Source organism: Geospiza fortis, unplaced genomic scaffold (genome assembly GCF_000277835.1).
Source record: "Geospiza fortis unplaced genomic scaffold, GeoFor_1.0 scaffold186, whole genome shotgun sequence".
Taxonomy (NCBI): domain Eukaryota; kingdom Metazoa; phylum Chordata; class Aves; order Passeriformes; family Thraupidae; genus Geospiza; species Geospiza fortis.
Window position 1 is genome coordinate 100,353 of NW_005054331.1, and position 14,875 is coordinate 115,227.

Here is a 14,875-nt window from a genome sequence, read left to right on the forward strand (position 1 = left end):
GCTTTTCCAGGCCAGGACACCTTCAGGGTGCCGCAGCTGGCTTTGTGCTGGGCAACCTCCCTGTGTGCAGGGCTGGTCCTTGCTGTGCTTGGCCTTTTGCCGTTGTGCTCCTTTGGCTGCCCGGAGAGAGGGGCTACCCTGTAGAGGAGGGTGAGAGCCCCAGTCTCCGCACCGGAGGGGACAAACGGAGCTCTCCCGGCCTCCAGCCCAGCTACCCTGTAAGCAGGGCAGGGCTTTTCCCCATCCCCGGCAGCTTTCTGCCTGCTGCTGCCCCTGGCCAGTGTGACCCTCTGTACTCGGGGCGTGTCACAGCCTGTGTCCCTGTGCCAGGCCTGAAGCACTTCAGCGCGTGGAGGCCCCTGTGGCCTCCCCTCAGTGCATGGGCAGATCTGATGCTTTCCTCTCCCACTCAGCATCAGAAATGGCTCCCTGGAGTAGGTTGGCTGTAGAGAACTTGCTCCCTCTTCTGGGACTGTCTCCCCCTCCCGTCTTCCCCTTAGTTGGTGTGAGTGAGGAAGTGTGTTTGTGCTTTAGCCCCCCGCTTCAGAAACAGAGCAGTGTAGCTTAGACTTCCCAGGAGGGGAAGAGGAGCTCTGTGCAGCCACAGGCGGGGCACCAGAATGCACGGGGGGGGAAAGCCTTTCCCCTGCTCTCTGAGGACAGCGCGAAGCCGCTTAGCGGCAGCGTGGGCAGCGTGACCCGCCTGTAGCCAGGGCCAGGGCGTGCGCCCATGCTGCCGGTCGTGCTGGTGAGCTGCCAGCGTGCGGGCCCTGTACTCGGGGCACGTTTCAGGACCTTGGCAGCACCCTTTGTCCCCAGGAGCAGCCCCACCCAGGTCCCTGTAAGCAGGGCTGGGGAGGCTCCTTTAGCCAGGTGACAGGAACGAGCGTTCCCAGGCCCTTGCCAGGGGGCAGGCTGTAGAAGTGCTGTGCCGCAGGGCACTGCTTCTCATAGAGTCCAGACCACAAACACAACTGAGCTCCAACAGATAGAGTATAAAAATATATTGCACTGTCCATGGAGCAGCAACCATGATTAGATCCTCAATGTAGTCTGTGACACTCAGTCAATAACTACTGGTTGGTCATTTGCACCTGCCTGAAGCTTAGGCTTCTTTGCTTTTAAGTTCGGACTACAGCTGGGCCGTTTATGTTCCTGTAATTTCTTCACCGCTGAATCTTGTACAGTCTTTGATCCAGCCTGGGCATTTTCTCTGCTTCCTTTTGAATGTGAAGACTGAGATGGTTTGACCTGTAAGATTTAAGGAGAGTTCAATTAAAATTCTACGACTGCTTTCCTTTTTTTTACATGTTCCCACACAAGAGAGAAGATATTTATGAGGTTATGATATTTATGATATACATGCATACACATATATATGCACATATACATGTGCTCCATCACATTCCAAATACTTCTGGAAGTTGCATCTTGAAATTCTGTGGTAGGAGACTGGCAAGTGCCTACAATTAGAATATTGTTGATATTCTCACATTTCACTGACCATAAAAGCTAAGATCAATATTTTCAACACCTTTAAAAATGAAATAATAATGTCAAAATATTGCCAGGAACTTATCAAAATGGAAAGGGTGTGTTAGGTTAAGCATAGAGACTAGACTGGGTTTTTTTCTGCATTTTTGCTTCTGACATTGTTTGGAAAGTGTGTTGTTTGCACTAGTAACTGAATTGCAATTTGAGGAGGATAGAATGACTGCATTACTACAAAACAGGTTTTGAGCAGATACCAAATGATTAAATTAAGCTCTAATGGAAAAGATACCTATATGGCAAATGAGAACAGATGTAAATACCTTGGAAACACTTTTGCTGTTTGTTATCCCCTCCATGGTGATGACGTGTCCCTCATTTTTCAGCAGCCGGGCTTTGGGTCCCACCTTCAGGTAGGATATTGTGGCAAAGGCTGTGAAGCTGAAATCCTCCCTGCATGAATGAAATCACTGTTACAGGGGAAGGTTGGAGATGGAAACCAGAATATGCAGGGGGAAAAAAAATCATAGAATCATTAAGGTTAGAAAATACATCCAAGATCATCAAGTCCAACCATCAACCCAGCACTGTCACTAAACCATGTCCCCAGGTGCCACATCTGCATGTTGTGTGAACAGACCCAGGAATGGTGACTCCACCACTGCTCTTCTCAACAGCTCTTTCCATAAGGACAGAGACACATTACCCCTTCTGATGGATGTTCCAGAGAGCAGCTTCATTCTGCTTCATCTATTCAAGTAGACAGTCAGGTGACTTAGAGCTACTCCAATACACTTAACAGTTACTTAAAATAATTCAGTTTGTGGACCCTGACACACACAAAAACACTCAGATGCACACTTGTCAATCTCTTAAAACACATGGAAGAAAATGAGATGTGGCAAAAAGTACGTAAAACTCATCAGCTCACCCTATATAATATTTAAAAAGCTGTACAGAGAGATGCAAAGAAAAATTAAGTCAAAATAAAGGAATTAGATATTTGTAAATATTCTTAAACTTAGAGATTATATGAGAAGACAAAACACATAGCACACGGACTTCTTACAGAGGCAGCACGGGTATTAGTTCCACTATGCTTTCTTAAAATTTCTGAGTACCACCTTCCACATTAACCAGTCTTTCCTGACTTAGACATCACGTGCACAACCCCATTTGCTCTCTTTATCCATGGAATGTGAATGAGAGCTGTATGAACTGCAGACTTCTCCAAAATTAATCCTGCTGCAGATTTAAACATTCTATCTGAATACAGAAGACCATCAGCTTTTTTAATTTGCACAAAATGCAGCATTTCAGCTGTTCCTCTGACTTTAGAAATGGAAATATAGCAATACTTGAAGGGTTTTTAAGAATACATTAAATGCATCTGAAATGAAAACAGGACTACAGAATGAATCCATTAATGTTATACAGCAGTAACAAGAGAGCAAAGAAAAATGACTACTAAATGTTAAAAAACCAAAATAAAGAAAACAAAATAGTTCTCTTACATACTTCAGATACTGCTGCAGCAGTAAATGGGCAATAATTCTCTCCAGCTCCTCTCGAGGGTGCTTGGGTGGAGTAACTTCAGGCACCCTGAATTTGGACACACCTTTCCCAGACCAGGCATCGATTAATTTCAGTGGGGTGAGTTTCTCACTCATGCTGTCAGCTTGCTCAAGGATCTTTATTAGATCCCTGCAGTATCCTGTTACATCCAGCTTCCCACATGCTGCAAGTAAAAGTGAAGGAACATTTAAACAGAAAGCTCTTTGTAGTTATACATAGAGTTATATGTAGATATAAATATATATCTTTGTGCTATATGTGCAAGGCTTTTTTTGTTTGGCTTTTAAACTAACTTGGCAACAGCAGGCCACCAAAAACAGATATTCATAACAAAATCTGCACCTTGAAAACAGTCAGTAATACAAGCACAGGTCACAAAATTTGTTCAGCGTTTTTCTACACCAGGTATTTCTTTAAATCACCTTTTCCCATGTTCCCTGTCCTTTACCTACCATTCTCTCTACAGCAGTTATCACACATTCTGTTGCAGTTTGCAGAATCCCACACTTCATCAAAGTGGTGAGCTATGAGCACCCGGCGACACCTGAGGAGAGGAGAGCAGAGGGGGGCTATGGATCCCAGGTGGGTTTGTCACACCTGCCTTATACACATGAAAATGGCAAAAAAGGTCCCAGGGACAACTCAGATCTCAGAACAAGCACAAAGAATTATCAGAGGAAAAATCAGAGAACAAATGCAGCAACACCAGTATTCCCTATCAGCTATGCCAATACTGGTGTAGCAACAGTTTGGTTGAAGCACAAGAGGAGTATAATCTGCAGTTTCAAGGGAAACTTTTAAGAATATGAACTCATGGTTACACTGAGGCCACAAAAGGCTTTACTGGATGCACCAGTTGTCCACAACACAGATACACATTTTCCATGAATATTCCAAATATCACAGTGAAGCAGGTGAAGCAGCAAACACACCTGGATTCCTATGTGGCCATTAAACACTGTAGCTCAGAGCCAAAACCACAGAACTCCGGAATTTCCTCTGACTGGGATCTGAAATCCAGACAGTGTTCGTTGACAGATACTTCACCTCAACACAACCACTTCCAGAATTGTATCCTGAAGCTGGCAAGCTTGCTCCTGTTTTTGTGGGTGCTTTTGTTTGGTGAAGGGTTCATTTTGGTTTTGTTTCAGGTTTTTTCTTTTCTTTTTTTTTCCAAATGCCCCCTAACCCCTCCCGCCCCAAATAATTAGCCCATTTAAAAACTAAGCAACCAAGCCACCACAGTAACTTACTTGTTCATATTTTGGCAATAAGATACCATATCATACAGCTTCTCTTGGCCAACATTTTCCATCACCACCATTGAGCTGATTCTGAATATATCTCCAAACCCATAATACAAAATGCAGTCAGCTTTTTGGTCATCTCTACCTGCAATGCATTAAAATGAACAGATAATTACAATCTCAACCAATTGCCCCTCAAGTTCTTTCATAAGCTCTTCTCCACATAGACTCAAATCTGTCTTTAAAACAGTAATGAGATGAACAAGATCAAAAAAACCCAAAACACTGCAAAACATTTTTGGGGGTGGAGTTTGGCCATAACAGGTGTTTAATGCTGCTAAACATTGATCAATCCTTAAAATTCCCTGCTCCAGACTCCCCATTCTACTTGTATTTCTGAAATTCATACAATGATTAAACATCATCTAGAGGCAATCTGAGTGAATCACACATCCCAGGTACTGTGCAAAATAAAACAAATAAAATCGTATATCAGATCTGTGTCATGTTATTCTGGTAAACCACAGATTTGATAGAAAATCAAGTATTTAAAAAGATGCTAGATAGCCAGTTATTCTTTATTGCACTGAGATAGAGGCGTGGTCATGAATTCAGTTTCTATTTAAAGCCTCTTTACAGAGGCAGTTTCATTACACCCTTTGGAAACTGTCTCAAAGGAAGAGACTTTGCACAACTGCCTGGAAAACAGAAGGACAGTTTTGCTGGTGTAGTGGATGTCAGTGGCAACTTGGCAAAAGCCACTGCCTGCAATACCTGCACGTCCACTCTCTTGGTAGTAGTTTTCCATGGACTTGCTCATAGAGTGATGGATTACAAACCTCACATCAGGTTTATCAATTCCCATGCCAAAAGCAACAGTTGCCACTACAACCTGTGAAAAAGAAAAGGATTGAGAAATCATCAAGCTACCAAATCACAATTTGTTTAAATAAAACATAAGTCCATGTAAAGTATTTACTTAACCTGGATTTGATTTGTTGCCCATCCTTTATGAACTTTGGTTTTATATTTAGCATCCATGTTTGCATGGTAAGTCCCTGCCTTGATTCCCAGTTTCTGCAAACTCATAGTAACTTGCTCAGAATCCTTCTGAGAAAAGCAGTAAACAATTCCTGCACAAAAGTGAAAGACGCCTCATTGTAATGCCTTAAAAAGGCCAAACAATCCCCAATAGTTAAAAACAATTGTGAAAGTTTTATTAGCTTATGAAATAAATAATTAAAAAGCATTAGACAGTCTTTGTGCCAATTTAGTCCATAGTATTGGTATTTATGAAGGAAAATTCAATTATCAGCTTGGACCTGAAGGCTAAAGAGGAAATACAGGTGCCAATCCATAGAACCATGGAAACATTCTGTAAATGCTCAAGGAGGACAATGCTTATTAAAGGTTTTTAAAAGGGCGCTATGCCTTATGACATCTATGGCATCTTACCTGAGGTTTCAGTTAAATCTGCCTTTTGTCATTAGTCAGGCTGGGCTAAGCTAAGGATCACCCACAAAGCCATCTGATTTTGAATCATTTTAGCACAGTTTGTGCTCAGGGAGCTGCTCCTCACAGCCACAGAGCTCCAAGCAGAGACAGGGACAGACTGCTTCTCCAGAACCTTGGCAAGATGTTTCTCCTTTTTATTTCCACTACAGAGGTTTATTGACTACACAAGTCCAACTTCTACATTTCTGTTTCTATCTGCAATTCACCCCATAACACCCATTCTGGGCACTGAGTAACAGATGACTCTTCTGAACAAATATGAAAACACATATTAAAGATAGCAAGTATCCTGACACATGGATAGCAAGCAATGGGTGATTTAAGAACACAGAGATCACCTTTTCTGAGCCTTGCTTTTACAATCTTAAACCTTCCTATTACTACCTATGTAACCATTGTTCTATAGACATCAACATTCCAGTTCAATACTTCAGAAGATACAAGTAAACTCTAAAGACATTTAAACACTAATGAATGAAGAGAGAAATTATTCAAGGTATTGATCTTCCTAAATTTCATTTATTCTAATGCTGCCCTCACCATACATTAAACATCCAGAATTTCTGTACATGCTTCAAGATCATTTGAAAACATCCCAATATCCTTGTAATGATGAAGGTTATGGAAGATAACATGCGTCTTTTGTGACACTTTTTACCTGACAGTCCTTTGTACCTTCCATTAATGGTCTTAACTATGTCCTCAATGAAATCTTCGTTATTTGAAGGCTTATGCCGAACCTCAGAAATACATTAAGCACATGTCAGAGTTCAACTGGGCAAACAGCCTGCCAAACAAACTTATTTTACTTTCCCCAACATAATAAACACAACTATTCTGCCATTTAAAAAGAATTACTATATTCTTTTTATGAACAGTCAAATTACAACTCAAAAGTCCATTGAAAAATAAACCCCAAAACAAAGCTGCAAGCTTTCCCCACCAAGAACAACAAACAAACCTGTGGCCAAAGTGAAAAATACAGCACAACAGAATAATTCACAACCTTTCTGCCATCATAAGACATTTTCCAACAGGTTGAAGCAGTTTGAGCCTGCTGCCCGCCCCTCTCCCTGCAGGAGACAACACAACAGCACAAACCAGGCAGCAAGACCTACCTCATAGTAAAGGTTGGGCCTGTTGAAGGAAGCAGTAAAAGTAATGCACTTCTGAACGTGCAAAATGCTCTGAGCATCCTTTAAAACATGATTGGTAGCTGTTGCTGTCAATCCAATCAAGGGAGTATTGGGAAACTGTCTTTTCAGGATACCAAGAGACTTGTAGTCTAAGCAAGAAAAGAAAAAGGGGAAAGATTTCTCCTACCACAAATGCAAACTTAAAAAAGGCATTAATGTAGACAGTATTTAATGGGGTAATACTGCAATAAATGTTATTACTGCTAATCTACTACAGAACTAATTTATACATCCAAAGGAAGTAACTATCAGGTTGCACTTAGCAAAAGAGATGTCTTCTAATTGAGTTTTAAAGACTCAATCACAGAATCATTTGGGTTGGAAGACATCTCAAAGGACATCTTGTTCCAACCCCCTGCCACAAGCAAGGAACCTTCCACTATCCCAGGTTGCTCAGAGCCCCATCCAACCTGGCCTTGGACACCTCCAGGGATGAGGCATCCATAACTTCTCTGGACAGCCTGTGCCAGTGCCTCACCACCCTCACAGTTCTTCCTAATACCCAATCTAATCCTACCCTCAGTTTGAAGCCATTCCCCCTTGGCCTGTCACTCCAAGCTCTTGCAAAAAGTCCCTCCCCAGTTTCCTTTGAGGCTCCCTCCAGGTACTGAAAGGCTGCAATTATCAGCCACAATTCAGAAGGCAAAAATGAATGGAAGTAGAAATTCTTCAAAAGTTAGAAAAATATGTGTTGCATTGTATTAACCAATATTCAGGTTATTTTGCAGGTTTGTTTTTACAAAGAGTTTTTGAGTAAACAGAGCTTTTCTAATAAACAAGCAATGTGAAATTTGGAACATAGACCAGGCTGTAATAATAAAAAAAATTAAAGGTTCAGTACTGACAACCACCTACTGCCTTTGAACAGAAGTGCAGCCAGAGGAACACATCCAAATTCCACACTGCCTGTTGAACCAGCCTGGCTCTTGGCTCAGGCACCACTTCTTAGCAAAACTGCTAAGAGTGACTTTACAGCTAATATTGCTTCAAATCAGGTTTGCTTTCAAAGACAAAGAAACAGCAACTGACAATATTCTACACTCTCCAAGACAGGAAAAGACTGAAGCACGCTTTCTTTCGCTGTAAGCAAAGGGAATTTGTTTCCACTTGCTTTAGAGATGATTAAAATATATCTCATGAATTTACAAAATGCTGTACCTCTTTCATCAGAAGGGCCAGGGAGTGGTGTACAGGATGACACTTTCATATAGCAGATTAAAGGTAACTATCACCCCTATTAAAGATGCCATAAAAAAGCTTTGACTTTATGAAGCTCCAATTAAAATAAGCAGACTAAGTAATTTTTCAGAATACTGACAGCAAAATCTATGTTGAAATCGTCATTTGCATGACCTTAGCTCCTGGATGATTTGTAAATTAAAGTCCTTGAGCTAACACAGGTAGGTGTCACACATTAAGAATTCATTTCACACAGGAAGGAAGCAGCTGGCCTTATTTCAGGCCCAACTCATGAGTGACTGACTGCTGCGTGAGCAGCCCTGCAGAGGGATTTCTGAGGAGCATACCAGGCCTGAAGTCGTGGCCCCACTGACTGCAGCAGTGCACCTCATCCACAGCAATGCGAGCCAGGCAGCCGGCCTGGTAAGCCTTCTCCAGCTTGGACATGAACATTTTGCTCTTTGCAATCTTCTCTGGGGTCACATAAATGAGCTTCAGCTGGGAATTCCTCTTCAGCATTTCTGTGTGCACCCACTTCACGTGTTCCTGTTCAAAAAAACCAGACAGCAGGGGGTGACAAACTGGGACAACACACTGGAGCGCTTAGTGCTAAGGCTCTTAGGAGGTGATTAGCAATTCACAAGGTGTAATTAAGAGAGACTGATAAAGTGTTCCACGGCACTGACCACTATAAGCCTTTGTAGAAGATCACTGTATATGAAATGGTCGTTTTAATACTTAGAAAATCTGTGCTGGAACTTTGAAGAAACAAAGTGTTGAATATGTGCCTTTGCTTCATTGGGTGGTATCAACATTTCCCCAACAAATTCTGACCTACCAAACATCCCTATGATACTAAAAGTGTAAAATAATTCCTTGCACACTACAGTAGTTTTTATTACTGAGTTTTCAGAGCTCTCTTCATCAAAGCAGGCTTCAAGTTTGGCACATTGCATCAAGCCAGAGACTGATCAAATCCAGTATCATGTGCAAGTTGATGATCACAGCCTCCTGCTAGTCAGGAAATTAACTGTAAAAAAGCAACTGTCTAGTAAGAGACTGGGAAATGAGTTGCTTCTGGGCCTCTGGATCAAACAGCTCACCACCCTATAGTAAGAGATAAATAATTATATGTAAAAGCCTGCACTGCTCAACATGGTAAAAGAAGACAAAAATCACCTACTCCAAGTCTAGAAACTGAGTAAAAATCTACAAACACATCAGCCAAAGGCACTTCACACCCTCTAAACAGCCCCAAGAAATCTATTTATTCCACACATGGTGTTGGTTCCCATGCGTTGTTGTCACTAAAACATGAACACAAGATACTTAACCACCTTCCCCACATCACAGCACCCTCCTGGCCAGATACTGTTGCTAGAACAGCATTAGCTGATAAATCTGTCTCATCCATTCAATATTCACAAGTAACTACACAGAGGGGAGACACCAGCACATTCACCACAAAGCACAAGAACTTATACACACCTTGCTGCTTGAGGCATTCAACAAAGCTGCAGAGATACCAAGCTGTTCCAAAACCATGAGCTGATCTTCCATGAGAGATATCAAAGGACATATCACCAGTGTGAAACCTGTAACAATCAACCATTGTGCAGTTCAGATGTCACAAATATCTCCTCTAATTCTTTATACTGATGCATCAGCCCTTCTCTGAAGAAACTGCCAAATGTAAGCTCAAGCTTCATACACAGCAGGAGATTCTCCTCCTAGACAGCTGACAAATGAGTGCCAGATCACACAGGGATAAGTCTTATTAAATGCCCACAACACACACCTCCTCTCAGGGTCTAGACCACAAACACAACTGAGCTCCAACAGATAAGAGTATGAAAATATACAAAAGAAAAGTTGGATACCTGTGTCATGAGGCGCTGATTTGCCACAGAACTGAGCAGTGACAGGGAGTGGGAAATTTGGCCTTTGTAAATAAGTCAACTTCCAATGCAATTGGATGTGTTATTAAAAATAAACCAACCAAACAAAACCAAATCGACCAATCAAAACCCATATTAAATAATGTTCATTCTCCAAATAACTATAAAAGGGAGAAAATAAATCTAGTTCGTTATATTATGTCCTTTTTCTTCCTTACATACCATCAGAACAGACAGCTGGTAACTGGTAACAAAGGCTCTTCCCACCACCTGTGGGCATGACAAGAAATATATCCTTCCCTGCCATTGCAGCGTTTACTGTTTCAAGCTGCAGTGATCTAAACTTCTGGAGTTTAAATTTGCTCTGCAGTGCAGTTTTTATCTTCTCATACCATGGAAAATCTGTTAAGGGAAAAAAAACCAACTTAAACACATTTCATAAGCAAATCAAAATATAAGAAGAAGGGGTAATTTACATATTGAATAACTGAATCTAGCAGTGACACAATTTTAGATCTAGGAAAGTGTTTAAGGATTCATAATGGCACAGAAAAAGTTCCACACAACCTGAGTCTGGATACATCATATTCTAAGGTGTACCTTTGAAAACTCAAATAGTAAACACAATTCACCTCCAGGCCAAAGCTCTCATTGCACATGGATGTGAACTAATGTGAAAAACTGAAAACAGATGAACTTCAGAGTGCTAATGATCATATGATCATGTTAACTCATTGGTCCAAAATAACTAGAAATTAGAATCCCACTCTGAAAATAAATAAAACCAGACACTGAGCCCTACAGTAGTTACTCAACTGCTTCCCTCATACAAATGCAGCAATTACAGATAGCATAAAGAAGGAGGGATACAATTTTTCCATATATTCAATCAATAATAAGCATTTATTAAAAAAATAAAGAGGGGGGAAAAGTTGTTTAATCTTCCCCAAAATCACCACCCCAACATGCTTATAATAGGTTTTTCTTTTCTTCAATAAAGACCTAAAGACTGCATTTTTAAAAGATGTAGTACTGTAAAAACTAAAATTATGCTTCCTGATACATAATTTTGGTACTATTAAAATTAAAATGCAGAAGAACTGTGAGAGCTCCAGGTTACACCACGTGCAAGGCAAAAATTAATTCTGGGACTTGAGGTGACATTGCAGAGAAATTTACAAAGAGCACAGTTAAAATCCAAGGCTCTGTGAAGCCAAGAAAAGTCTCCCACTGGCCTCCATGAGCTTTAAACTGGGAACAAATTTAGCTGCTGCTCTTGTTTAATACACACACAGCATCTGACTGCAAAGACATTAATTTTCAAAGCACAGGAGGTGAGAATCAGGCATAGAACTACACAAACCAAATGATTTGTTCAATTGCATAATTTGCAATGATAAGTAGCAGTGCTCATACATAATACTTCTCAAATACAGATAAATATGGATTCAACTACAAGATTAATTTCATTTTTTAAAAAGCAAAAAAAAGGTTATATATACGTTAGGTATAGGCATGTACAAATTGAAAATTAAATTAAAAAGGAGAAAAAAAATCAAAATATCTAAGTCGTATGTGGCAAGGCATAACATGGCCAAGAAGCAACAACCATTGAGGACTTCAGTTAATGTCTAACTTGAAACACAGCAGTCCTCCCACCACCACGAGGCACTAGCTAGTTGCACTAATTCTACAATAATAATGTATTCTAGGTTTTTTTTGGCAGTCAGCACCTATCTAATTTGCATTAATTTGGTAAGACAGTGAGGCTACATAACCCATCACAAACACTACTAATGCCCTACCCACTCAAGGAAGGGAAAACACAAAACCAGCAAAAATCAACTCTAAGTCTAAATTTGTCATTATCAAACCCTGAGAAATTTCAAAGCAATTTGTTTTAGAACAGAAACAAGGAGAAGTATTGCAGTATAAGCATTTAGTATACAAGTACTGCAATAAAAATTTACTCTAGGATTCTAAGAGCAAATTAGATCAAATTGTGACTTTACAACAAGCAAAGAATTAAAGCAGTTAAAACAGGCCATTCTGACAGAACAGATAATTCTGCCCAGAACAACTCAAGATTAGTGTTTAGGAATGTCCAGTGAGACAAGTACAAACATTACCCCATTACGCTGGCATGTCAGCCATCTGATTAAAATTAAATGGGACAATATCATTATCCGAACAAAACTCTGTATAAGTGCATTTTCCCCTACTGGATTAGTTCACCTTTCTTTTAAAATATTAGACTTTGACTCTGCAAACCTTTTTTGTTCCATTCCTCAGCTGAGGTTTCAGTGTCTTTACTTCCACCTGCCTCCAAGTCTCCTGAGGACTGTTTTATCAGATTCTTTACTCTCGTCTTCTTTTGAAGGAGCTCCTGCTGCTTATCCACAAGCTCCTGTATCTGCATCTCCACTGCTTGCAGCTCATTCTCAATGGACACCAGCACCTCCTCTAGCACTGCAGGGAGAGGCAAGGAGAAGGCACAATAGAGACCACAGCCATGTGCTGATGCCACTTTTAATTGTTATTTGTACTCCAGTCAGTGATCAAGCTGTTAAGAAATCATTTATTTACATGTGAGAAGCAACATTAACCCCGGCAAGCTAAACTCCTCTGGAGTTGTAAATAGGGCCATTAGCAACAAGCCACATTCATGCACCAAGACTTCCCTCCTCCACAGAACAAGAGGATGCTGAGTAACAGGGTTTGGGTGTAGAGGGAAAATGTTTTACACGAGAAAGAAGTGAAGCAAATGCTCCCCAAAAGCTTGGGTCACACAAGTGACTCTTCGGCAGGAATTGCCTCTTTCCATCCCAACATGCATGTGTGTGAATTGCAGATTGTGTTCTAGAATCCAGTCCCTGGAGTCTAAAAGAATAATTAACACATACACATGCATGTCAAGCATGTACTCCAGAGCCAGGTCAGAAAAGCATCAGAAGGAATTACTTCCTCCCCCATACCCACAAAACCCAAGAGATTTTGGCCCATCCAGAGCAGATATGGTAATATGGTTATGGAAACAAAGAAGTGCAATATGGAAAAAAATCTTCATTTCAAATAGCACAAAATGGTGACAAGTGTCTTTCTAAATGCCCACTGCTACTGAGCAGAAAACAGTTAAGAGTATCTTAAAATATGAAGCACATTTTTACAATATTGAAAACCAAGTAATTTCCTTGACAAACTTGATATTCATCCTACAATAGCTTGGGTTAGAAGGGACCTTAAAGCTCATCTCACGCCAACTCCCCTGCCACTGGACCTCAGAGCCCCATCCAACCATGCCTTGAACACTTCCAGGGATGGGGCATTTTGGTTTAGTTTCACCTAAGATATAAGAAGCTATCCAGTAAAAGAATTTTTTCTTCAAATCTTAATTAAAGTAGCACAGATCCCACAAGTTCTTTTATGCATACATTAAATTAATGTAAATAACATCAGGTGATTATGTCTTGTTAGCTAAGAGACAGCAAAATGAACATATGGAATATAAATCATGGATTACCTGCAACAGCTGTCATCTTTGGAGATTAAAGAATGTTATCTTTAGGAGATCTTATTTAACCAAGCAACTGTCACTGAAAAGAAAATGAAATAAATACATTTTAAAATATATTTTATAAGTAAACCTTCTCAACTTAGAACAGATTTTCTGCAGGAGATTCTTCATTACCAGAGCTGTTGATGTAACAGTTTAAGCACTAGTTAATTTCATTTGCTCACTAGATGACAACTGCTTTTTCCCTCCTGCAAAATGGATAAACACAAACTCACAACCAATTCCCAAGGCCACAGCTCACCAGCCTTCTAAATGAACCCAAGTGAAGTTTAACCAAGTCATACATTTCCTGCAAGAGGAATGCTCTAAGGTAGACCACTCACTCACCAAGTGCCCATTGCCATTTTGGATCTCTTCAAAGCTTATTTTACAGAAAAGCCTGGACACATTCTATTGTGCCCCTCAGAAAGGCAGCCACCATAACCCCGAGAGGATCTGTTAGGAGGAAGTGAAAATGCTGTTTGGTTTAGAGAAGGGGATCAATTTTGAATAACCATCAGTGAAATGAACATGGAATTGAATTTATTGGGTCATTATTTGACCAACAGTTTTTGTCACATTGTACCTTAATAATACCAAACTCAAGAAATTTATATTTTCTGTTATTGCATCCTGAACTGTTTATTACATGGACGGAAGTAAAGTCCAATGAAAGATGAAAGGGAATAAATTCAACATTACAATAAATACTGGGGGAAAAAATTCCTCATTACCAGCTAATTCCACCCCAACAAGGATCTTCCCCACCCCTATAAATGGGAGGAGAAATACATATTAATAATGATGTGTGAATAAAACACTTCCGCATGACCCAGGGCCAGACCCAGACGCCTCTTAATCACTTCCAGGGCCGGCGACTCCACCACCTCCTGGGCAACCTGCTCCAGTGTGGGAATATTCACAGGCGTACACTGTGAACATTATAGAAATACATCTAGTGAGCGTATACACGGCAATATTCTCTGTATCCCTCACCTACACGCCAGCCGCGGGCACGGCGCTTGCCAGGCCTGAAGCGCCTGCTCGGCTGCGGGACGGGGCAGGACAGACGGACGGACGGACGGACGGGCAGGCAGGGAAGGCCCCGCTAGGCAGGCGCAGGACTGGGCTGGATGGCTGGATGGAGTGAGACCGCTAAGGCGAGCAGGAGTAGCGCCTCGCAGCCGTGTCCTCCCGTGCGTTGGGCTCACCCGTGGTCCG

At 41.1% G+C, this 14,875-nt stretch overlaps 2 protein-coding genes across 2 annotated transcripts in view; one reads left to right on the plus strand and one right to left on the minus strand.

Annotated features, from left to right (window-relative positions):
- Nucleotides 1-987: 987 nt before the first annotated feature.
- Nucleotides 988-14,869, minus strand: RECQL (RecQ like helicase). The gene is made up of 15 exons (XM_005421575.3): nt 14,651-14,869; nt 13,622-13,694; nt 12,373-12,570; nt 10,324-10,503; nt 9,692-9,798; nt 8,551-8,749; nt 6,947-7,113; nt 6,487-6,568; nt 5,298-5,446; nt 5,088-5,205; nt 4,320-4,458; nt 3,519-3,610; nt 3,010-3,229; nt 1,815-1,944; nt 988-1,251 (listed from the first exon to the last, which is right to left on the minus strand). The coding sequence occupies exons 2-15, from the start codon at nt 13,635-13,637 to the stop codon at nt 1,063-1,065; spliced, it is 1,986 nt and encodes a 661-aa protein (XP_005421632.1). The 5' UTR covers nt 13,638-13,694; nt 14,651-14,869; the 3' UTR covers nt 988-1,062.
- LOC102044630 (pyridine nucleotide-disulfide oxidoreductase domain-containing protein 1-like) overlaps nt 14,482-14,875 on the plus strand; it is an 11,670-nt gene continuing 11,276 nt past the window's right edge. The window contains 2 exon segments of the mRNA XM_014307236.1: nt 14,482-14,581; nt 14,662-14,800. Coding sequence (XP_014162711.1) covers nt 14,482-14,581; nt 14,662-14,800 — 239 coding nt within the window.

Coding starts and splice junctions, on each gene's coding strand:
- RECQL (XM_005421575.3), bottom strand. Junction 9,799..10,323: donor ACCAGCTGTCTGTTCTGATG/GTATGTAAGGAA, acceptor TGATTGTTACAG/GTTTCACACTGGTGATATGT. Junction 6,569..6,946: donor GGCCCAACCTTTACTATGAG/GTAGGTCTTGCT, acceptor TGTATTTCTGAG/GTTCGGCATAAGCCTTCAAA.